General features: G+C 30.9%; 2 protein-coding genes across 3 annotated transcripts; one reads left to right on the top strand and one right to left on the bottom strand.

Moving 5' to 3' along the window:
• Window positions 1-745: 745 nt before the first annotated feature.
• Window positions 746-5,507, top strand: LOC148300571 (uncharacterized). The gene is made up of 2 exons (XM_088274586.1): window positions 746-882; window positions 3,042-5,507. Exons 1-2 carry the CDS (start codon window positions 865-867, stop codon window positions 5,373-5,375), a joined length of 2,352 nt encoding a protein of 783 aa, XP_088130712.1. The 5' UTR covers window positions 746-864; the 3' UTR covers window positions 5,376-5,507.
• A 3,663-nt stretch (window positions 5,508-9,170) lies between these two features.
• Window positions 9,171-19,904, bottom strand: LOC148300570 (uncharacterized). 2 transcript variants are annotated; one of them, XM_088274598.1, is made up of 6 exons: window positions 19,868-19,904; window positions 18,941-19,089; window positions 16,626-16,749; window positions 12,529-12,657; window positions 10,615-10,743; window positions 9,171-9,802 (listed from the first exon to the last, which is right to left on the bottom strand). In XM_088274598.1, the coding sequence occupies exons 1-6, from the start codon at window positions 19,886-19,888 to the stop codon at window positions 9,287-9,289; spliced, it is 1,068 nt and encodes a 355-aa protein (XP_088130724.1). In that variant the 5' UTR covers window positions 19,889-19,904; the 3' UTR covers window positions 9,171-9,286. The 2 variants fall into 2 exon arrangements, with proteins under 2 accessions (XP_088130724.1, XP_088130723.1); XM_088274597.1 differs by having other exon boundaries at window positions 9,172-9,802; window positions 10,579-10,743.
• Window positions 19,905-27,644: the final 7,740 nt, after the last annotated feature.

Here is a 27,644-nt window from a genome sequence, read left to right as displayed (position 1 = left end):
AAATATGACAATGTTAAAAATAAGTTTTAAAACCTATAAGCATTTCATACCTTTTTTACCTAATAATATGTATACTTTAAAAATATTATGTTTTATATTAATTAAGAACAAATATATCTAAATAAGATCTGATTAAATATTTAAGTTATTACTTAGTTCGGAGGAGCAATCCTCCCAAGAGATGATTTGAAACTACGATAGATAATCTTCATCCACCCAAATACACCCCAGACGTACTATTTCGTGGGGATTCTACAATTGAAAGGAAACAAATATATTACCTATTACGTTAACATATTCCTAAATTTATTTCCTTGTAAACTAATTTATCAATGTCAATAATAGCGACTTAATGATTTGCAATCGCCTATCCGTTATTCGTCAGTATTCTGCACCAAGCTCTCGTTTCATAATATTTCGCATTCATTTAAACAATGCGTTATATGAATTGTAGTACTTTCCGATTTTATCCGGAAAATTTAAAAACCATAACTCTATACCTACGTTACTATAAATATAAATATGTCTCCCTCGTATCTGGAATATTTACAACATAAACACTGCCAAACTTCGACTCGCAAATATGTGTATGAAACTTACGAGTAAGTGGCGTATAGCTGACATGAGAATAGTGGAGAGTATAATAATGAGTTACGCAATAATATGAGCTGGATCCCACGCGGCCATAGGCGCCCCGAGTTCCCACATCGTGTGTCCCAACGGACTATTGTCGCAGAAGCCCCGAGTCGGAGCCGAAGGTCCGGGGCGAAGCGCTAGAAGGGGGCCCAGCCTATATAGGGACCCCGAGCCAATTTTCTCATTCAGTTTTCATTTTGATCTCTTTTCATGTAGGCCTTGGTAAAGATGAGTGTTCACAGTGAGGTTAGTATCTGCCGTTACCATTGTTTATATCTAATTGCGAATCGTGTTCCGCTCTAATGTCAAAAGTGCTTATGAAACTGTTATGTGATGTGATGTTTAACGATGTTTTTATCTAACTGGTGCAAAGTATTTTTTTATTTCTGTTTTTATAAATAATATTTCGTCCTGGAAAAGTGATACAGTTATTTATTTTTACTTCTGTCATTTTAAGTGTCATTGAAATAAATATTAATATTTATATAAATATATATGTATAAATAAATATATATAAATACATAAATATTTATATATTTATATTTATACATATATATATATATATATATATATATATATATATATATATATATATATATATATATATATATATATATATATATATATATATATATATATATATATATATATATTTATATATATATATATATCGCTCACTCCTTTCAAGAACGTCATAAATCAAAAAACGGCAATTTTCAGTTGTGCATGTTTTCGGAATGCCCAGAAAATGTACTATATCCCAGCAAAAGAGGCATATTTTTAACTTAATATTAACCCGCTACAGGGCAGAAGTATTGTTTTTGGATTTTGAAGAAAAGGTATTGTTTAATTATTTTTTTAAATAAACTTGATATTTTTCAAATGGAGAAAAAACCTTCAGGTTTTACTTAAAAAGTTGTGTTGCAAAGTAAAAAGTTCAATAAGTGGCTTGATATTTATTTTTAATCCATTGTATTATATTCTTAAACTTTAAAAACGTTCTCCTGAAAAATCAAGTTTTTGTGATTTATGACGTTCTTGAAAGGAGTGTATATATATATATATATATATATATATATATATATATATATATATATATATATATATATATATATATATATATATATTAAAATATGGGGTGGGTTGCATAGAACCAATCATAAGCGGATATTTTATTTTATTTTTATTTTCATTTACATTAATACACTTAACGTAAAAAAATTTTCATTAAAAAAATTTCATTAAATCGATTGTCAATTTTAAAAATCATTTCAAATAAAATATTAAATTAATTTCCATCAACTAAAAAAATATATTTATTCTTTTAATTTATCAACGTATTCTTAAAGGGACTCGTACACATTACCTATGTACGAATAAGAGTATATAAATTCGAGTCATGGTCATTATTGGGTTTCTCCTATTCTTACCTACAATGCTTCCTTCATTTCCATTTCCACAATATTATTCTTTCGTCCTGAGCTCTTTCAGTAACCTAATATATATAAACATTCCATTCGTAGACCCAAGAATCAGAAGCCCAGCACTGGTCACCTTAAATTTAATTAAGTAAACATTATTAAAACACTACGTTTATCAAATATGGTGCCCTGTGTATCACTGGGAGTAGATATGATATCTTATTATTTTGGTGTATTGGCTACGATGAAACTATATTTATCAGTTTAGCCTTTGGCAACTGGTAAATGTCAAGGGCTTCATTATATAATATTGTTTTATAAAATTGCACGGGTCTATAAATCGTGTAAATTATTATAATTGAAGGTACATATATACACATATATACATATACACATAAGTACATTTGTAAAGAGTGAAGATTTTAGATATAAACCAGTCGCAGCATACGGTGAAAATGCACAGACCAGTATTCCATAAAAAAACAGCAATTTTTCGTTTGCGTTATTGAAGGAGATCAATATTAGTTTAAATCCAATTTTCGGGACTCTTACTTTATTGCGTAATACATTTATTAAGAACTACAAATGTTCTCATAACATGTAAAAATAAAAACTGAAATAAAAAAAATACGCTTTAACCTGTTGATGAAAACATCCGTACTTATTGAAACTAGTGACATTTACACCAATAAACTTACAAAGCGGTCTAATCTAAGTGTTTCAATTTTTATGTTCAAATGAATTTGAAAGTTAATTTCAAATTCAGAATTATATATTTGGTAAAACGTTCATCTTCATTTCGAGCTTTTGAGGTGACAAACTTTTCTTTGTTAAAGATGTAAACAGTGAAACGAAAATAAGATAAAATATATAATTGGTAGTTTCATTTAGGCAACTTAGAACATAAAATGCTTCTTATTTATGGGAATTTCATGTTCTTTAATTTTTCAATCAATCATTAAAAACATTTTTAATTTGTTTCAGAAATCAACATGGTTGATTTTCCTTGTGATGTGTACTCCATTTGTGGGAGTTGCATCAGAGGAGACTCGAATAGAGCTGACTACAGAAACCATCGCTAATGCTACAAACATCACGACGATAATTGAAACGAAAACTAACTCCACCAAAGATTTATTTGCTTCCGAAACGGCTGATCCAAAGAAAGTAGATATAGTGAAGCAGATAAGACGATTGAACGACGATGGATCCTACACCGTAGGGTACGAAGCGGGTGATGGAACCTTCAAGATAGAAAGTAGAGACGTGCAAGGCAATATTAAAGGGACATTTGGATACGTCGACCCTAACGGTGAAATCAAAAGGGTTTCATACTCTTCGAGTAATGCGTCGCAGTCGTCACCACTTTTGCCGCTCGTTCCGCCCATCAGACTCAACAGAACGGCTGCAGGGACAACTCGTCGACCGCAACCGACTTTGGTCTACCCTAAAACCAGTAGCAACCCGACGAGACAAACTGTTATACAAGCTATTCCACGACGACGACCTGTCAATATTTTAAATATTAATCCAGCTGTCACTACCACAGAGTCATACAGAGTTGTAACAGGAAACGTTTACAGTATGAACTCCAGCGATTCGACCAATAATGATCAACCAGAATTAATAAAAACCTTTCCAGTATTCACACCTCGCACGATATCGGATGTAAAATCGAGCAACGAGCCGACTTTAAACGATTTAAAAATATTCAAAGAAATTGTAAAGATACCCTCAAAATCAAATAATACCGTTTCAACCACAACAGAAACAAATTTAAGGTCATCATTGGTATTTGAAAAAGTTACTGATCAAAGGTCAAAGGATAGTAAACCGCTCAGGGCAAACACTTTTCGGAGACAACTCAGCTCTAATAATTATGAAACCGGGCAAATGTTTGCTTTTCAACAATCTGCTGGTGATGATACTACTGATGTGTATGGAGGATCAGTTTCTCTCGGAACACCGCGACCACTTTTTACTACGACAACGAGACCGAGACTCGTGCCGATTCATCCTCTTCTCGTATCCAGACAAAAGTTAAATGACAAACTTGTAACAAATAGTCCACAAGTTCACGAAGATCAGCAAGAGACAACTTTAGAAGCCACCACAAATAAAATTGAAGACGAAAATTTCGTAACGTCCAATCCTGTGCCCATATATCAATATCCACAACAGCAAATCGGTGAGCAGAGAGTTATTGATCGTCCATTTTTAGCACCTTCTAACGTACCAGTGGCTCAATTTAGAACTCAAGAGTTCCTGAGGGATAATCCAGGAGCACCAATCCCCATCGGAAATCAAAGGGTTTTATTCAGATATAATCCTAACATTCCAGTCGACACTAACGAACAATACGTGAGACAACAAATTCAACCACCGATAACGCCTAATATAATACCACTGACTACTCGGCCACATATTCAGAATATTGAAAATCCTACAAATGACAACCAAGATAACAAACGAAATATTGTCGCTATTCCAATATTTAATGGAAATATGCCTACTAGGTATCAAATGTATAATAACGCTTATAATGATCGACGGGAAGAAAATATCATTCCGCATAGGATACCACCACTACTGCCTCAACATCCATTGGATGAACTTCGGCCAATATCCACGCCGGTTAGCACTAGAGATCTAAAGATACTCTTACATCACCTTCTCGTGAAACAAAATCGTTTGCAAGCATTAATTGATATCCGCGAAGACATCAACAACCCGGGTCCGCCTTATGAAAACTCTCAATATCAACAGCAAGGACAAGTATTCAACCAAGAATATCAACAACAAAAAGCATTGTATAGAGCACGATCAGTGTATCCTCAGCAATTTCCCGAAGGAAGACCTTACAATGCTTTTGCTCCTCAAAACCCTTACATCCAATATCAAAATACTTTCCCCAATCAGCAAACACCATTCCCGAACAGAAACGATTATAGAGCGCAAGATGACAACTATAGAAATGAAATTGCTAATTATGATACTTCAACTCCGTACGAAAGTCAGAGATTCGTTCCCAGAAGACGATTCTTCAGGCCTAGAATGTATGATCCTCGATTCGAGGAAGGTCCCAGTGGTAACGAAAACGAGGAACAAGTCGAGTACTTGCCTCCAGATGTACGAGAAGCTTTGTTACTTAAGATGCTCATGTTGGCGATACATCCCGACTTTAGTGCAATGCCGGAACCACACAGCATGATGACCACTCCGGTACCAGAATACAGGAAGAAAGTACGGAATGTCCAAATACTAGGCGAAGAAACACAAACCAAAGATGAAACGAAGCGAGATAAAAGAATGATGTGATTTCTTGACGATTATGTAAGGATGTAAAATGTGTTGCATTTATTGCAAAGCTTTTATTGTTACCATTGTACAAAGTGGAATATCTATGTAGATTACTGTGAATAAATTATAAGGTAAGTACGACATAATTTGCATTTTTATTATTGTTATTTCTTTACAAAAATCTTTAATTTGTTAATTTGCTTAAAAATCTAGAATAATTAAATATTAATTTTTTATAATAAAGAAAATATGGTTTTATAATAATCCATCATGAAAATCATAAAAATTGTATAATTTATGATAAATATCTACTTATTTATTTACTATGAATATGATATATTATTCATGTTTTTATATTAACACCTAAAGCGCGATGGCCTCAAACAAAACGCGCCCAGCGGTGGTGGGTCTGATCTGACCCAGTACAGAAATCGCCTTTTAGGCGTTTTTCGTCGGGTTTTTATATTTTATATATTATTCAAAATAGCCTACATAGCAATAGGATAATGTGTCATAAGTTTTGTATGAGAATTTTCAAGTTTTTGATAGTTTTGAAATTAAATTATCCAAGCGCATAATTTTACATCCAAACGCGACCGCGCGCTGCGGCTCACTACCACAGACTAACTAATTTATGTACTCACTACTACCGCGGAGCATGTCACACGCGCATGTAGCATGGTTGGCAATGAAGCAGTGATTGTAAACATTTTTATTTTTACTGAATTCAAATAATTTGTGTTTTTAATTTTATAACTATATTTTAAGTCAACATCATAACAGATAGAATTATTAACAAAATGCAACTAAGTAATTATCTTCAAATATAAAACGTGGCAGTTAGCTCCAAAAACCACAAAATGATTCTAGGATTTTGAGTTAATATTTCAAGATAAATTTTTGTCCATAATGCAATTAAAATTCATTTTAAATACAGTGAAAATATTTAAATTTTCATTGAAAAATATATACGGAATTTCTTACATAAACATTTTGCGGGTTTTAGAAATTATGAATACAATTTTGTACGAAACCAAATAAAACTAATTATTATAAAAATTTTATATACAAGTTCGTTAGACATAATAGGTATGATATTTAATTTTATTATTGACCAATAAATTGTTACCAAAAAATAAGAGGACAATCGGTACTTTTCTTGTTGAAATCGATGTTTTTATCACTTACTGACATTTCTTATAAAACCACGTTTTCCGTTGCACTTTCAAATTCTGAATCTAAGGTTTTTGAATTCTAAATCACTGTCATCTGCGCTATTCTCTCACTTTTCTTTCACTTTTCTTTCACTTTTAGAACTGTCCAAAAGTCGTTCAATCTCGTCATGAGATAATTATTTTTTTCCTGCCATTGTGGTAAAGTATCGAAAAGATTTAAAAAAAAATAAAACTAGAAATCGTTCAAATATAAAACAGTTTATTGTGAAGGTCTGTGTTTTGTAATATTAATATTTTTTAAATGTAGATTTACCTTATAGTCTATATTTATGATATTTAATCCGTCATACAAGTAAACAAATAAATCAGTTAAAAACAAATATAAAAAAAAAAACAATAAACGGAAACAATCGCCAAAGATTGACAATGTATGCTTTTGTTTTTGGGATTTCAAAATCACGGCAGACGGCACACTAACACATTGATAGCGATCAACTGACCTTACTCAATATGATTTTTGATATTTTATTTGTTCTTTTTTTTTAAATAACTCATTTGAATCTGGTCCAATAATTTTCGTTTGTATCTCAATTTGTAGGTAATTTTTTGAAAAACGATTACACTCAAGGAAAACGACGTAAACAAATTACCTATTACGTAATCAATAATTTTCCGCGATGGTGGGTCTGACCAGACCCACCATCGCAGAGGAAGTGTTTATGATTATATACTAATTATATATATATATTTATATATATATGTATATATATATATATATATATATATATATATATATATATATATATATATATATATATATATATATATATATATATATATATATATATATATATATATATGTATATATATATATATATATATATATATATATATATATATATATATATATATATATATATATGTATATATATATATATATATATATATATATATATATATATATATATATATATATATACATAATTAGTATATATACATATAAGTGATCAATTAACTTTCGAAGGGTATAAAGAATAAAGTAACAGGCGATTTATACAAAAAAAATAAGTTATTAATCTATTTTGTTTATTAAAAGCATTGAGATAACTTAGTAGTATGGTAATAAAACACTCTCCTTATCATCCATTGTTTACAATCCATTGTAAAAAATGGACGGTAAGGAGAATTATCAATCTTTCATATGTGGTTTTTGTGATTTTATGTATATTTACTCGTCAAAAAGAGCATACATGACATATAGTATGTATGCTCTTTTAGATATACATACATATGTCATGCATATTATATTGTTACAAATTTCTCTTCGCTTTGTGATTTCTAGGTTTTTTTTTTCCTTTTCAAATTTGTTTTATCAGATATGTTTGTTTTATTTCACAGAAACTGGTTTTGTGAAATGAAAGTTTTTTTGCGATTTAATGAGAAATATAACATGCAACTCTATTATGGAGTATACACGAGGAAATTGAAAGTACTTTTTGTCAAATCCGTTGCAAAAATCTCCCTGCATGCATCATCACATCCGTGGGAACACTTTTATCTTTTTGCCGAGATCCAGTTCATGTCCCTCGCGATAGTCTCCTAGCTCTGAGGTTCTCATTAGCTTACACAATGCTAACGAACCAATTCCCCACCTTGTGAGAAAAATGTAGTTCGCCATCTTATGCACTTCCATTGTGAGCGATTTCGTAATGTCATTCTGTTATGTCTAAACTATGGCACATTGTTCCTGCCCAAGGAGACTTTCGGTTTCCACAAAAGTAATTAATATTATTTATTCTTCATTGTGCATAAAGGGTGTCTTGTAGATCGAACCGATAAATGCTGCAAACTATTTTGTTAAATTTCACACGCACTCATTCCATATGTCGCAATATTTTGACATTGAAACTGATAATTTATTCGTAGTGTGTTAGTAAAAAATTAAGTTTAGACCATTGATATTCTCATCTCGAGCCAAATGATTTTTTCGATTATTATTCCTGAAAGATTAATTAACATATCATGAAAAATATGTTCATATGAAATGGTTTTTCACTATAGAATATCATATGCATATGTTTGTGTGTGTGTGTGTATATATATATATATATATATATATATATATATATATATATATATATATATATATATATATATATAAATATATATATATATATATATATATATATATATATATAAATATATATATATATATATATATATATATATATATATATATATATATATATATATATATATATATATATATATATATATATATATATATATATATATATATATATATATATATATATATATATATTTATATATATATATATATATATATATATATATATATATATATATATATATATATATATATATATATATATATTTATAAATAAACACATATATGCTTATTCAAATACCTACATATACACACTTTTATGTAACCATAAATCCTGGATCAACCAATTTTTTTCAACTTATGATATATCAACAATAAAATACATATATTATTATTTTTCAATTTGCTTAAAAGTATATGTTAATTGTGTAAAATTTTCACCGTTTTCATATATCACTAATTGAATAAAACCGTTTAGATTTATATATTTTTATCAATTGATACGGTTAAAAAAAACTGTTTCATATATTTTTTTTCATTTTACTTTATTACCACAATAGTATATACACGCATAAAGGAACGATCACTAGATGCAACAGGAATCACAATTCTAATAATTTACAAATTTATCTACTCCCACTCTCAATAAAAGCCGAATGAGACATCGTGAACAGGCTGTGCGGAGTTCTTGGGGAGAGAGAACTGCTGCTGGAGCTGGTCGAAGAATCCGCCACCGAGCTGGCTCTTGGAGCTCTGCACTGGCGCGGGCGCTCTGGGAGCGTAGGAAGAACCGGGGACTTCGTCGGAGATCTCCCGGATCTGGGTGTATCTGCGCTCGGCTGCGGCCTGACAGGGTCTTGCCTGAAGTAGGTGGGCGGCTCCGAGGCGGGCTCGTACTGGACGGGCTCGGGGTTCCGGTACTGGGGCAAGTTGAACTGGCGGAAGGTGGCGACCGGGCGCTCGCTCTGGGCGTACCTGGGCTGGGGGGCGGGCGCGGCCTGGGGCTGGTACTGCGGGGGCTGCGGCTGCGGCCGGGGGGCGGGCCGAGGGGTGTTCTGGACCGGTCTGGCGGGAGCAGGGGCGGGTTGCTCGTAGTCATAGGATTCCGTCTCTACAGGTGTAGCTCCAGCGAAGAATTGTTGCTGCAAATTAACGAAATGGAGCTAAATTTCTTGAAACCTATAATGTGTTTCGTTGGAGAGGAAATATAAAAAAACCTATATAAAAAATCTTTTCCTTTTTATTCGGTGTTGCTGCATTGGAAATTAAGTTAAAATCTTATAGTTTTCCCTATGGAAAACTGTCAAAAGTATGTCAACTATAGTTCTATATATAATATTCTACCCTAACAGTACTACATATTCTACGGGCCTCTGCCCGGGATCCAAAGTAAGGTTATTTTATCACTAAATTATATACTTATACTCAAAAAAGCCTAATTAGATTTAAGTTGACAGTAAAGACATTTATCTGCACGATACTTTAAACGATAAATAAAAATCATTTTAGCAAAATACGTGTAATGAATGAATATTTACATATATATATATATATATATATATATATGTATATATATATATATATATATATATATATATATATATATATATATATATATATATATATATATATATATATATATATATATATATATATATATATACGAAATATCGTAGGATCAACCAATACAATACAGGTACAACATACCGAAAATCAATTAAAAATATTGTAATAGCTTTACCTAAGAATTTTAAATCAAAGAATGTAGACATTTTCATCAGCCGTAAATATTTTTTTGTTATTACATTAAAAAAATATATTTACGCATATGTACATTTGTACGAGATTTGTCTACCACCACTTTAATTATTTTATAAAAAAAACTCTTCCTTCAATAAAAAAATGTTCTTATCCTTACGATATTTTGACGAGAAGGGGTCGATATATTATTTACCCTCTTTGGTACTGGGGCGGGAGAGATGTATTGGATGTGTGGTGGCTGCGGGGCGGGGGCGCGGCGGGGCGCGGGGGCGGGTGCCGGCGGGGGCGCGCGAGCCTCCAGGGGGCGGGGGCGGTTGGATTGCTGAAACAGAATAACTCATTCAGAATGCACAAGCGAATACAAATTCTCACCACTCCAATAGAGGAACGTTATTTGAAAAAAATAGGTAGGATGCGTCAATTGAAGAAAAAAGGTTTGGCGTTTTAACGATAATTTTCAAATTCAGAATCTGATTTTAAAATATATTAACTACATGTGTTGTTTAAAATATTTAACTTAATGATAAGTTAATTTCAGATTTCATTTTTTTTCCTGTGCATTTAAAACACTTGTTTCTAGTAAAACGCAATTCTCTAATTCCATTTTACTAGAAAACATTAAATAAATAATTTAATTTGATTCGTCAGATTTTCTAACAAACAAAGAATAAAATCTAGCTTGTCGTTGCTCTGTTCATTTACGAAGTTAAGTTATCAATAGAAAAGCTTTGCTGAATAACGGTAGTTTAAGATTATTTTTACATTTCAGGACATCAAATGAATTTTAATAATATAAATATATATATTTATATATATATATATATATATATATATATATATATATATATATATATATATATATATATATATATATATATATTTATATTTATATATTTTTATATATTTATATATATATATATATATATATATATATATATATATATATATATATATATATATATATATATATTTATTTATATAAACATATATATATATATATATATATATATATATATATATATATATATATATATATATATAATTACGTAAAACATTAAACCATGAGTGTCCCTCTCGAAGCACAAGAGCTCAGCGAATCTAAAACTAAAAGTTTGCCATATGTATAAATGTTTAGAAAATGTATAATGTTGTACTTCAAAATGTAACTTTATTAAATAAATAAATAAAAAAATCCTCTCTCGCAAACAACGCCTCTTTCACATCGTATATCTCCTCATACATACCCGATGATTATTCTGACTCCTGACCTGATCACTTTCAAGTATTTGACCTACTTGATCATACCAAGCTTTCTTCGATCTTCCTCGCCTCCTATTTCCACCTACATTCGCCTCATTAATTTGTTATTGCATTGCATTATTTCCTTGTTCCGGCATTCGAATATCTATCATACATCGTTTTGCCGCACATTCAGTCTACTTTCTGTCTACCTTCGTTTGCCATCTCAATGCTTCACTTCCATACATTAGAGTTGGAACCAGGACTCCGTTGTTCAATATGTTGTAAATAAATTATCTAGTCAAATTATAAGCTTAAATAATAAAAATGAAAATGGTATTTTCTGGCGTTGCTCATGTGTGTGATTGTAATCCAGGATTCGGACCTCACATACTAATATAAGAGTTTCTGCTTTATAAAAAGCTTCTTTACATCTCACCAATATATGTCTCTAGTGAAAATCTAGTGATTCAAGAACAAGGTTTATATAAATATATATAAATGTATATATAAAAAAAAAAAAATATATATATATATATATATATATATATATATATATATATATATATATATATATATATATATATATATATATATATATATATATATATATATATATATATATATATATATATATATATATATATATTATATATATATATATATATATATATTTATATTACTTCCTGTTTTGTTTAAGAAGTTCATTATAATTTTGTGTCAATATATTATATTGAAATAATATTATTTTAATATCTGTTAATTAATTAAGCTTCCACTCCTGTATTTTTGCTTTTTTCAGAGAAGACATTTATTTCCATATTACCGATGACATAAAGAAAAGCTTTGCAATAAGTAAGCTAATTACCTTGAATACTCTCGGTGCTGGTTCCACAAATTCTTCGGGTTCAACAGCCAAGTTTAGAGGAGGAACAGTGATACCCTCTCCGGAGGGTTGGAACCCGAACTTGTTGGCTCCGTATTCAACGACATGCAGCTGAAATACACAATAAACAAATTAGTATACTCAACTTTCATCCTTACAGTAGTTATTAAATAAACAATCAACAATTTTTTTCATACTTTAAATCATTTTCTCCATTAAATAATGTATATTATATAAACGTAAATTATATCATAAAGAAATATGTTTCATGGAAATTGTTTCAATGATTAGAAAATATATCATCAAAGAGAAATTTATTTTTACACTACCTTTTGAACAGTATGTAATTTTTTATAACGTTTTTACATTCGATTCGAAACGATGTACAAATAAATACTAGCAGTCACAAAGAACCTAATATTTCTATGGATACATAACGATGTTTTAAGTTATTATTATACACAAATCAAAAATCATTAATTTAAAAATGTTTATACATATAAAACAACAAAAAACAAATTATGGAAATGATTTGATAAATACATGTATACTAACTTGAAATTTTAAAATATCTGTACGCCACCTATTGATTTCATTAAAAAACTTTTACCTGCGAGTTGCATAAATTAATAAAATTGAGATTTTTGGTACCCGTACTCATGTAATGTAACAATATTATGGAAAATTTGCCACTAAAATTACGTAACCGATTCAAAATGTATTGTTTACCAAAATGGTGCTTAATAAAATGGATAGATAACGCCTTGACAACGTAGTGCTAGATAGACTTTGGCTAATAAAAGTTTGGCGAATTGTTTTTGTACAGAATAAAGTAAAGTTAAAGTTATAAACACAACTTAATTAAAGTATTATTTTCCCTGGCTTAGGGGACCACCTTATATACTTGTGTAACATTCACCATTCTGCCAGCTATTGAAAATTCATGTAGCATTATTTGAAGAAAGGTGTGTATTTGCAATGAAAAAACTAAAATGCAACAAGTCCCCCGGCAATGACTGCATACAGGCCGAGCTTCTAAAAGAACTAGGGGATAAGGGCATAAAAACAGTGCTGGATCTCTGCAACCTCATATGGAGAACGGGAACATGGCCTCAGGAATGGGCTGAATCTGTTTTCATTCCTCTTCACAAAAAAGGCTCATCCAAAAAGTGTGAAAACTATAGGACAATAGCACTTATCTCTCACACCAGCAAGATAATGCTATATGTTCTAAAAGCACGATTACACAGTTACATTGGATGGCAAATACCAAAGGAACAAGCTGGTTTTGTGAAAGGAAGAGGAACAAGAGAGCAGATCCTCAACATCCGCCAAGTGATCGAAAAAAGCCGAGAGTTCCTGACGCCAACAGTTTTATGCTTTAAAAAAGCTTTCGACTGCGTGAAGTGGGAACATCTGTGGAAAGTACTCATGGAGATGGGAGTCCCATCCCATTTGATAAAACTCATCCATGGACTTTATGCCCAAAGTAAGGCAATCGTAAGAATCAATGGCATAAACACTGCAAGCTTCCCCACTGAGAAAGGTGTAAGACAGGGATGCATACTCTCCCCTGACCTGTTTAACATCTATGGGGAATACATCATGCGCAGGGCTCTCTACGAATGGAATGGAGGAGTGTCCATTGGTGGCGTAAAGCTGTCCAATATACGATATGCGGACGACACAACACTTCTGGCCAAAGACCCAAAAGAGATGGTAGATCTCCTTAAACGAGTAGAGATTGAGAGCAAGGCACTGGGACTAGAGATTAACCAAAGCAAGACCAAGATCATGATCATAGATCGATCTAAGAAGTTTGGTGATCTCGGGAACTCACTGGAAGGTTTAGAGATAATAAACGAGTTCCAGTTCCTTGGATCTCAAATCAGCAATGAAGGAACTTGTGAAGGAGAGATTAGACGTCGTATCGCCATCGCCAAAAGTGCCATGTCTAAGCTAGACAAAATTTGGAAAGACCGGGGTGTGAGTAACAACACCAAGATGAAGCTTGTCAGGAGCTTGGTCCACTCCATTTTTCTCTATGCTGCTGAAACATGGACTATAAAAGCAGCAGAAAGGAGAAAAATTGATGCCTTCGAAATGTGGTGTTGGAGGCGCATGCTCCGAATTCCATGGACAGCTAGACGCACCAATGAGTCCATTCGCCAGGAACTACGCTTGGATGGCTTGTCTCTGGCCAATATCTGTACCCGACGGATTCTCCAGTTCTTTGGACACGTTGCGCGTGGCAACGAGGATAGCCTGGAACGACTAGTTGTGATCGGTAGCCTGGAGGGAAAGAGAGGGAGAGGAAGATCCCCCACACGATGGACCGATCAAATTAAGGCAGCAGCAGGCACCTCAGTGGTTGGAGCGCTACGTGCAGCGCAGTCAAGGGATAACTGGAGAAGAGTCATTGCTTCTGCAAGGGTCACAACCCCCTTAGCAATGAGGATTAAGACGGAGAAGAAGTGTATTTGCAATAGTCTTGGATTACTTTCATATGCGAGTAGTCATTTAATAGATTTGAAGGTTTGATGATAGTGGCGTCACCAGTTTAGAAGTTTGTGAAGTATATATATATAGGTTACTCTAATGAATATGGATGAGAATCATTCTGGATTAGTTGACATATCGCTCACTCCTTTCAAGAACGTCATAAATCAAAAATCGTCAATTTTTTGCTGTGCATGTTTTCGGAATGTCCAGAAAATGTACTATATCCCAGCAAAAGAGGCATATTTTTAACTTAATATTTACCCGCTACAGGGCAGAAAGTGTTGTTTTTTGCATTTTTAAGAAAATGTATTGTTTAATTATTTTTTAAATAAACTTAATATTTTTCAAATGGAGAAAAAACCTTCGAGTTTAACCCAAAAATATCCGTTGTACAGTAAATAGTTCAATAAGTGGCTTGATATTTATTTATAATACATTGTATTATATTTTTAAACATTAAAAACGTTTTCCTGAAAAATCAAGTTTTTTGATTTATGACGTTCTTGAAAGGAGTGAGCGATATATTTTTAGAAGAGAGAACCTGAAATAACAATAATAATTGGCATATTGGAGAATGTTTTACAAGTGTATAAAGTAATCACCTAAACAAGCTAAAAAATGCCAAGTCGTTAGCTCTAGAATGCTCAGACTTCCACTCTTCTAATCTTCTGACTTCCTTCTTTAGTATAAAACGAATGTTTTATTTCAATTTGAGACACCTGCATATAGATACTAAATAATCATAAATTGTTGTTAATTTCCCTTAACAATTAACGTTTCAGGATATTTACGTCATCATAATTTTTTTAAATGTTTTCAGTTATCTCAGTTTTTTACTTCATATATACTATGTTTTTCCTAATCTATAATTCGGTAAAAGATCATCTACATTTTAGAGATATTTTTTCTTATAACGCTTATCTGCACCTAACACATAGGGTACTGTTCTACTAACACTTAATTGTTACTGACATGATGGCAAGGTATTGAAATACGGGCATCACTGAAATATATTTTGACCCCCCTCTTGGGAATCCAACCTGAAGCTTCAAGCTAGGTAGCTAAACGCTCTAACCCCTACACTACGGAGGCGGATAAATAGCAGCAGTGAATAAATTATGTGTTATTACATTATGCATGCTGTACGAAATACTTAAAGAATAAACATAAATAAAAGACATTTTTTTTGAAAGTGAAGTGTTGGATGTTTTGTATTAAAGCTGATGGATTTAGTTGACTTTAATTTAAAAATTAAACAAATATTAAGTTTGTAAAAAAGTATGAGTTTTTCATTAATATCGATGAGGTTTAGAGAGATAACTACCGAGAGATGCGTAGCTAAATTATGTATATTATTATTTTGGTATAGAAAATTTAAAGGTTAACAAAAATGTAAATACCTAGACTTACATATTCTGCTTCATCTATTATGTTGACAAGTCAAAAAAAGTAAAAAAGAACTCCTAAATGGAAAAGCCAGTTTTGTGAGCAAGTACCTACATATTTGGACACACTCTAAATGTTGTTAACAAAAATATTCAAATGGTATTTCAAACCAAATTTAAAACATGTGCTACCTTTCCAGTGGCGTCGGTGTATCCGTACTTTCCCCTTACTTCTCCAGAAGCTTCCTTCGTCTCGATCTTGAAGGAGCCATCGGCAGCTTCAAATCCATACGTGTAAGATCCATCGTCATTACGTCTAAAAATAATGTCATACAGTTTTCATCATCTACAAATTTAATTTTGTATTTTCTGATATTTTATTAATTTCCACGCATTTTGTGATCGCTGTTATTTCATTAAACAATACATACTATTGAATGACCTAACGTTTTCAAATAACGCTCACTCCTTTCAAGAACGTCATAAATCAAAAACCGTCAATTTTCAGCTATGCATGTTTTTGGAATGCCCAGAAAATGTTATATATCCCAGCAAAAGAGGCATATTTTAAACTTAATATTTACCAGCTACAGGGCAGAATGTGTTGTTTTTGCATTTTGAAGAAAAGGTATTGTTTAATTTTTTTTTCAATAAACTAAATATTTTTCAAATGGAGAAAAAAACCTTCAGGTTTTATCTAAAAAGATCTGCTGCACAATAAAAAGTTCAATAAGTGGCTTGATTTTTAAGACATTGTATTATATTTTTAAACATTAAAAACGTTCACCTGAAAAATCAAGTATTTTGATTTATTACGTTCTTGAAAGGAGTGAACGATATCTAATATTTCCTTTCAACGAATATATGGTGATTAATTCCTTTACGTTATTTCCGATTTAATTTCTCTGTAAAAAAATATCGTATTTTCGATTTCAGTATTGCCTTTTCGTGGCACCTAATATTGCCGACCTCGATTCTGAGACCGCAGATATCATTCCTCACTCCGTCAAAATGTTATTTCTATTTTAAAGTAGCACCACGTCATTAACACTACGTATTCAAAATTGCAAATATTATTAATAATGCAAAAGAAAATATTATTTGTGTCAAAGTGAAAATAATATTGTTTTCACCATAATAATATTCGGAACATGGGGTCAGAGCTTGAAGGATGTGTTAAAAAGAAAGCTAGGATAAAAAAGTTTTACTCTCAGTGTAGAAGAATATCACAGAAATCTATACATTTAATTTTTGTAGGGACAGTTGTTTCAGGGTTACAAGGAGAATAACTCTTTTCAATATGTTAAATGAAACAACGTCATACGAGTATAAATTAATATTAGATTTTTTTTGTCATAAAAAAACTGAATACGTTGTTATTTATGTATTTATATATATATATATATATATATATATATATATATATATATATATATATATATATATATATATATATATATATATATATATATATATATATATATATAGTTTCATATGGATCATACTTATTTTTTTAAATAAAAATGTAAAAGATAGTTATAATTCATTCATGGAAAACGAGGAAGGTCAAAACAAGAGTGATTATAACAATTAAATATGTTCTAAAAATATACATTAACAATTCCACTTGCTAATAGCAGTTGTTGGCATTACAAAGGATATTTCGACATAGTAATGTAAGATGAAAGCTGTTCTGAATGTCCAAGTCAATATCCGAGGCCACATAGATTAAGAAAATATATATCACATAAGAAAATAAATATATAGGAACACACTGAAGTAGGAGTCACACAATACATAGCAGATTCCTAAAAATAAACAAGTTTTGCTCACTTTTTTTATTTTATTATTAATTCAACATTTGATTAACTAGTTTAGCAATATAAATCAAACAAGACAATCTCGTATTCTCCTTAAATGTCACATGTTTCATATCACTCGAAATTGAAAACTTTAAAACAGCATTAATACTATGTCAATTTGAATTTACCGATAGGATATGGTAGAAAAAATCACAACCAAACAATATTTAAAAATAAGGAACTATACAATTGCTCTAACAATTTGCTATTAACTCAACTCAGAGTTTTTTTTCTTTTCAAATATATTTCAGATATTTTAAAAACTTTTACACACACACACACACACACACATATGCGTTACTTGAAGATACGTATTGCATATTATATAATTATTGTAATTAAAATTAAAATATTGCTATCGACATAAAAAATATTTTAAGTACTGCAAATGCTTAAAAATGTTATTTTATATAAAAACATAGATAACAGAGTTTCCTTAATTTGAAAGATAACACCGTTTAACCTTTTTTTAGAATACGAAATATTGTATTCTTAATTAAGCAATTATATAATGAAGATTTTTTTTTAAGTTATCAAAATGATGATCAACCCTATTTTATTGTTAAAATACCACATATTATGCAAAAATCAGGTCATGTTATGATATTGAAACGTAGTTTAGAATAAAAGCGATTATAAACTTACGTATTGATTTGCTTCAAAATTGGTACAGGGGTTACTGGTGCTGCGGTGGGCTTCTCATAAGCTTCTTCATCGTCATAACTGAATCCTCTGGAGGACCTCTCCTGAGCATATTCCTGTCCAGAAGCGAGAAGGGAAATGCTCGCAAGCCCCTGAAAAGTGATATAAAAATATATAATAGCCAAGGGTTATGAATTCATTTCGTAAACTACAAATATTGCCTTTCATTATTGTATTTAGTTGGCAAAAACACTCTTCCAGAGTGAAAAACGTTGAAGTCTCTTATGTGGTAACAAATTGATCAGGTTAGTAAGCCAACATTGGTTAATTGGCGGGAATCACTAGCTAAACATGTGTGCTGATTACCGTAAAACAAAAAAAATGTAACTAAAATTTGCAAATAAAAAAGAAATGTGGTAGCTGAAGCTATTTTAATAATTTGTATATTTTTGCCTTTCGAAAAGGAATAATTTTTTAGCTGGTTTTTTCAATAAAATAAAATATGTGTATATTTGATTAGGGGGTTGAATTTCAGTTTTGCAACAAAAAACACAATTAAATATTTATTTATTTTCTTTTTTCACTGGTTTTATTCTCAAGAACACATTTATTTTGAAGTTTATTGACACATAACATCTAACTGCCCTTAAATCACACACAACAAATTCACATGATGTGTTTATAAAAAAATAATGTTATTAACGCAATTATGACAAGAACTTCAGTTAAAATTAATCACTCGTTAAAAAAAGAAGCACATAACACAAAATGAACACCGTAGAACTTATACAATTATAGGGTAGATGTCGTTCGAACTGCACAAAGATTGTCTCGAGTTCCAAGGTAAAGACCCACCGTAAGATTACGTATCGCATTGTTTCAGAAAAGGAAGCATATGGTATTTAGTTTGAGGTAGAGAAATAAGCTAACCAGTATTATTAACCCAATCATGCTGGACGCGAGAACTATTATCAGTCCGCCGAGCCGAATTCGACTTGTTTTATACTGACCAACTTTGTTCCTATAGTAATATTATCCCTTTCACTTTGGCTTTGAGCATTACTTGTTGTAAGGACTTATTACTGTGCAGCCAACTCTAATTTAAATAATGTAACGTGCCGAAATGCATTACTGCATACGAGATAGTAAATTAGCGGAAACGACTCATCAAATAACATTTACTTACTTATTTACTAATTAATATACAAATGTAATTTTTAGAATTCGAAATACTAAATTTTCATTTTAAAAATATTCTTAATTTTCTTACAAAATCATTTTATTATTTTCATCGAGTTGATGATTTCATGATATGACTTATAATACATATATCAACATTTACATACATTTTTTGTTTTTAAATAGTAGTATTAATGTTTCTTTAGCAGAACATATTTTTGAACAAATTTTCATAAAAAGTATAAGAAAAAAATATTACAAACATGCATAAATATTGATAAATTTTCAACATCATATTCTTCTTCTTCTTTATGAGCCCTCTGACCTCCCCTGCTGGATATAGACCACTTCCTTTCCTTTCCATTTCCTGCAGTTGGTTGCTGCTTGCAGCCAGTTTTTACCCCCCACAGCGACAATGTCGTCAGACCATCTCTTTTGGCATCTTCCGACACCTCTTTTGTTCTCCCAAGGTCTCCATCTTAGAATTATTGGGGTCCATCTTGTGGGGTTCTGTCTTGCAATAAGTTCTGCCCACTGCCATGTGAGTTTCCCCACGCGATCCTTTTTAAATATTATCTTCAGGCTAAAACCAAGCATGGATCTTTCCATGGATCGCTGTGTGCACTTGAGCTTTTCTGTATTTCTCTTTGTCAGAGCCATAGTGTCTAGTGCATACGTACTTTGTGCTCACTGGCAGTATGCAGGATTCATAAATATTCATTGCAGGATTCATTCATCAAAGATTATATTAATGTGCCGAATCAATAAACGTCTGTCTTTTAACATTACTTTGTATTAGCCAAGCTAACATCAAGATAATATTCTCATCTTCGTGTCGGGTTGTGGTCCCGTGGTTAGTGTCGTGGACTCTTGAGTCAGAGTTTCTGGGTTCGAACCCACTCTACCACAACTTGATACATATTTTTAATAATGAGCCGCTTAGGCTTACAGAAATTGTATGAAATTGAAGTTATTTTGTAAATAATAAAAACACATTTTTTTCTCTTTAAAATAAAGGTCTTATTGATTTTATTATAAAATTATTTATGACCTCTAAAATGACAAAGTGCTTACTCTTGGTTGGGAACCGCTGATAGATATGGATAAAATATTTGTGGATTTTATAATAATGGTAGGTACACGTATGTTATTATGTTGTCTTATTTTTTTCACATTTTTATGTTAAATTTCTTAATATTCTAAATATATTGGTACCTTTTTTTCACTGTCAGCTCTCTTTTGGTCCCTCAGTCAAGTCAAGTCCGCGTCCGTAGTTCAGACGATAACTGCCGATGAATTGTCAGCAGTGGACGTCCCGGGCAGCAAGAACCTGACATCCTGTAAAAGAGTCAAGTTTGAAAGCGACTATCGGGAGGCATGCGAAGTACATGGCCTAACCTGAAATCAAATCTCTTCCGATATCTAGACAGCCTTTAAACTATTAATGCACTCCCAGTTCTTTTTGAAGGTTGACATTTTATATATTGTACACTCCCAAGTACTTGAAGGTTCGAGACATTTAGATGAGCTGGTTAATCCATGTCGATGGTTGTTGGGCATCAGGCACGAGTTGGTACATAACGTTAGAAACATTTGTTGTCCCATGTATATGGACTACCTATTCACCCTCGACAGTGTCATCTTCGTACTCTTGTCGCGGAGTTTCCGGAAGGAGGAGATGGTTCTTCCTCGGTGGGATGGTAATGACTTTTGTTGCTGCGCTTCGAAAGTGCAACATGTTGAGGGAAAAAGATTATGTCCACATCCTCAACTGACGAAAAGTTTAGGCGCTGCAGAAGGGAGGGGGCGAGTTTACACGTTATGCAGCAGTTTTCTAATTACCATATGGAGTTCGATCGAAAATATGAATTTAATATGTCCACATGTCAATCCAGACAATCATTATTGCATTTCCTGTCGGTCTAGTTTTTGTTACTCGTACCTAAATCCGGCAGTAGAACTGTCATGTTGCTATACACAAGAGTAAAGTACATAGTATTGAAATATTAAGTTAATAAGCGTCTGGACGACAAGGTCACCTAGTGTCGCTTAAAGGCTCAGTTATTATGTATATTGAAAGTTTCTAGACTAATCACTAGAGTTATCAACCTGCCTACACGGTGGATAAAACATCATTCAATATGTACCATATATTAAGTTTTATTTATAGTATAAATATATATATATATATATATATATGTATATATATATATATATATATATATATATATATATATATATATATATATATATATATATATATATATATATATATATATATATATATATATATATATATATATATATATATATATATATATATATATATATATATATATATATATATATATATATATATATATATATATATATATATATATATATATATATATATATATATATATATATATATATATATATATATATATATATATAGTATTAATTATTTTTGAAATTTGTTAGTGACAATCTTTCTTGGTCGTCCACATTTTATTCTCTCATTCACAGTCACTTACTCATTATTTACTTATCTATGTATGTTCAAACAGCCTAGAAGCGTGTTTTATGTCGGTTTTCTTATATGTTGGATTAGATATTCACTCGAATTTCATATATCTTTTACCAATTCCATTTTTCGCTTATATGCATTAGTGTTGACACAATCACTACAATATGTCTCGACAGATTAGCTTCCAATAAATAACCTTTATAAACATCCCCTATAATACAAGCACTATTTATTCTTCTTTCTGCATTCACTATCCTCTGAATATCGTTATGCACTTTCTCATCCCTTCAAAATATAATATATTTCTAGGTATGGATTTTGAATTTTTTAACTTCTTTCTTCCTTTCACGTATTAATACATATTCATGTATACATGGTAAACTCTCGATATTATTTGTTACAAATCTTCCAAACTAGTAGCCTACATCTGTTCTACAATTTCGTACAATTACAAAATGAAACTTGATTACTTTACAAAACCCTATTTTATACCATTGATATTATAAATCAGAATGCAATACCCAAATGAGTCTTATGCTCCCTCTTTTACGCCCTCCTACGAGAGCAGCATGACCAGTATAAGACTCAAATATAAGAGCAGTAAATGCTCGGATTAATTTATTGATTGCTCCGCTTTTGTACAACATGCTTCGTATTATTTTCTAGTTACCTTTTCATACATTTTTTCTGGTCGTGAAACGTACACGCAAAATTCTGTTTTTTTTTTATCTAAAACATCTCCACCACTTATTAGAGCACGTTACATTATCCCAGTTCCTCTTTTTCGTCCCAGTTCTTTCTCTTTCAAATATAATTTTGGTTGTATAATTCATCGACAGAGGTCGTATTTAATATTTTTCAAACTAAAAATAATGTTGATTTCTATAAACTGAACACAGGCATAACTTTGTTTTTAATATGAGGGAAGTATTCAAGGTTTTACGGAAGCTTATTAAATTCACAATCTTTTAATTTATATTATTCATATTTTAAGTGATCAACCGGTAACTCAGTCACTGCTAATGTCAATATCATATTTAGTATGAATAAGTATTTATTATATTCTGAGGTATGCGTAAATTACTGCACGCTCCAAATATTATGGAATTCTGGCAGTCATGAATATGCCGAAGATATTACCGTTGAATAATTTTATAATTTTACAATATTGTGGATCGATGAAATTTGTTAATAGATGAAAACAATAAGAACATAGCAATAAGGTGTAGAATAGAGAGGAAGATAATCCAAAGACGGGATGATATGGCGGTGAGGTAAGTACAGACATATTGTAGTCGTACAGGAGAAAGTGACCAACCAACAGATTGTAAAATGTTCAGGAGGGCCTTTAAGTCACTTTTGCTTGGCAAGAAAATAAACATCAATACAGTTAGTCATTTTTAACAAGTCAATTTATTCTACTTCCAAGTTTAAAATCGCTTTGGGATTTTTTCAGGGCAATATAAAGCTAGTAAAATGTCAAATATTCAAAAATCACGTTTTTATAAAAAAAAAAGCACTTGGTCACTTTCTCCTGTATGATTACGATATATACATATGTACAGGTACGTTATGGAACGTTAACATGTAAAATTGTAAAAGGTATAATTCTTCTTCACCACTCGTACATTTAAAGCGTGAAATTTCTCCCATATCTTTATTGAAATGTTGAGATTTATTTCATACATTTTATACAATATTCGTTTTAGCATGACACACATTTTATGTAAATACAAATATGTATACGTGTATTTGAATTTATTGTATATAACATTTATTCTCATTACAGTAACGAATAACAAGTTACTCTTGAGCGCCTATTTTTAGAGTAGAACAGGTTCAACTCCCATTATTTAATTCAATTTATTGGTATCGGGGTCGAAATTGTCTTGATATTTTTGAAGTACATCAAGTTTTATTGCACTAACCTGAAATTATCGATGACATTATATTTATGTTTTATGAATAAATACGACATTTGGGTGGAGGTAAGCGACTTCTAAAAAAATTGTCAATGTTCGAATGAACATTTTTTCCTTTTTTCAATGTAATTTATATTAAATGTAATTAATATTATTGTCCGCCTCCGTAGTGTAATGGTCAGCACGCTCGGCTACCGTTCTGGAGGTCCCGGGTTCGATTCCCAAGGGGGGTAAAATAAATATAAGTGATTTTTTCACTGTAATTTATTCAATATTACCATGGACTGGTACCTGAAGCGGAGGGCTGATCACCTTTCCTTCATATGTAAACGATCAAGATAACACTGCGTTAATATGACACAGTGCCCTATGCACCATTGGGGTGCGGATAAGGGTTTAATAATAATAATTTATATTAACCATCAAGTCGATGCGAGTAATTCAACCCACTAACTTCTGTTGATCGATGTCTATTTTATCCCTCTTATAGAATCATTTGATCACGTAGAAAATATTAAAATATAAATACAACACTTTTTAAAATATAGTAGGTTAGATAAATAATAGGTAACCTACCTAGTAATGAATCTAATATTTATATTTTAATTATTTATCGACAGGTATGAATGAAATTTGCATAACAATCCCCATCCAATCCAATATTGATAATAATGACCAAAATTTCTTAAGAGCCAACAAATACTTTAGAAAATAAGCACACAATTATTAGGACTATAAATGACGAAAAAATAAAATTTATGATTAGGCAAAAAGGATGAATGGATTGAGAGATATAATTTGTCGTGCGGGAGGGTGAATACGACTACATCAAACCCGTTTATCATACTAAATATGTATATGTATTTGAATTGTGCTATGTGCATAACTTCATTAGTTTTTGTTTTAGTTTAAGCTTAGTTAAAACCAGAGTTTAAGTATAAAAAAATATGTTATATTTCCGCTAGTTAAGGTTAACTAAAACTACGTAAATTTTCATCAATTATCTTTATCTGTGTGTGAGATACGTATAGCCCGGTTAGTTTGATGAGCGTTTGAATGTAACCTTATGTCTATCATGTTTCTAAAATGATATTAATACGATATTTTGCCTACGTTATAGTTAACTAGATGTTCGATGCCGTTACCGTGAGTAGTTGATCTCGCCCGGCGCCGGAATGTGCAAGGCCTTTCCTGACAGCGCCCAACCCAGTCGCACTGTGGATCATGTCACATATTGTAATAAAAATAAACAGAAACATTTTCAAGTAAAGTTATTTTATGAATTCAACAATTTTTACTCAGTTATACAAGTTATATATACTTGATAATAAGTCAACCTTATATTTTTTCGATTAATTTCTATCAATAAATAAGTAAACTTTTAAAAACACTTATTTTTAGCAACCAACATTTTTTATTACATTTTGTTATCATAAAAAAGGATGAAAAGTCAAAAAAATAGATTAAAGTAGACTGAATGCAGCCGAAATGCTATGCCTCAGATGAATGTGCGGCAAAACGATGTATGTGTTCGAATGGTGAAAGAGTGAAAGGCTGAGATAAGCACTATCGATAAAATTAAGGAAGATGTGTTGAGGTGGTTTGGACACGTGGAACGTATAAGTGAGTATAAAAATAGAGTAAAACAAATAAAGTCATCAGTTTTTATTACAGTGCATTCAGAAATGTAATGAGCTCCTCTGTGCGACCTGTTGCTAGCATTGAGTAATGGAGCAGACCGCGTGCGTAATAACTAGACCCACCTTATCGGCGGCTGCTTTTTAAATCTGGAGCACGGTGTCCATACACTCAACTCGTCTCAACTTTACCAATAGTGTTAATACTGACGAAAAAATTAGGAAATTTTTAAACTTCTTATATCGAGGAGAGATTATGCTATATTGACTATCGATTCATCTTACATATCTTATAAACATACTAAGTAATAAAAGTATTTAATTTATATAATACATTTTAATATAAGTAACATATCACCTCAAAGATACTTAACTGTTACTTTCAAATAATCTTTCTGGTAATTAAATTAAGTAAATTTAAGGTTTTGAATATGAATTAGTTTTATATTTCACACTTGAGAAAAGGATTTTCCAAAAATTCATGTAATGTACCTAATATTAAAACTTCATTTTGAAATGATTTGTTAAAGCAAAAAGTTGTTGAGGTCAATATTTTTTTAATAATACATCAACAATGTGCTTTAAAAATATATTTAAAATAAAAAAATTAAAATAAACAAATATATTTTTTAATTTTTAACTAAAAATTTTACTTAGTAAATAAATACCACTATTTTTTTAATTAAATTTAATTTCATATGGATAGATTTTACCACGAAGTGACTGCCAAATAAATTAACGGAATTTATTAAATTTTGACATCGTCGACTAGGTTATAATCGTAATACAAATCTTTAAATTGTGTAAATTATTATTTTTTCTGAATTGAATTGAAATGGAGCTGTATATTAATAACGTATAATCAAAGTCATTAGAATGGCTGCGTGTGTTTAAGGAAATGTATTTGTATATATATATATATATATATATATATATATATATATATATATATATATATATATATATATATATATATATATATATATATATATATATATATTGTATATATATATATATATATATATATATATATATATATATATATATATATATATATATATATATATACATATATATATATACATTTATCAGTGTAATAAAAAAATCCTGTGAACTTCATTTTGTGATTGATAAATATTGATGAATGAGGTTTCGCTTAGTGAGACAGTACAATGAAAGCAATCCAACACAACACCTCTTTACTGGCACTGGCACGAGTAGGTAATATAAACAACTATACTCTGTAATCCGATTCCTAATGCGTGACAACTTTCCATGTTCATTACGCAAAGAGAATAACCAATTTCTTGATAATATACATAATATAATCCACCATTCAAAACAATTATTGGTTTTGGAAGCGCAAATTTTAATAAGAATATGGCGTGTGATCTTATCAGCATCGTACACATCAGCGATGTATAACTTACACAAACTTGTACGAGTACGGATACGCATCC

Source organism: Brachycentrus maculatus, unplaced genomic scaffold (assembly GCF_059751285.1).
Source record: "Brachycentrus maculatus isolate JH-2025_06_01 unplaced genomic scaffold, ASM5975128v1 h1tg000692l, whole genome shotgun sequence".
Classification (NCBI taxonomy): Eukaryota; Metazoa; Arthropoda; class Insecta; order Trichoptera; family Brachycentridae; genus Brachycentrus; species Brachycentrus maculatus.
This window is presented reverse-complemented; position numbering and strand designations above follow the sequence as displayed.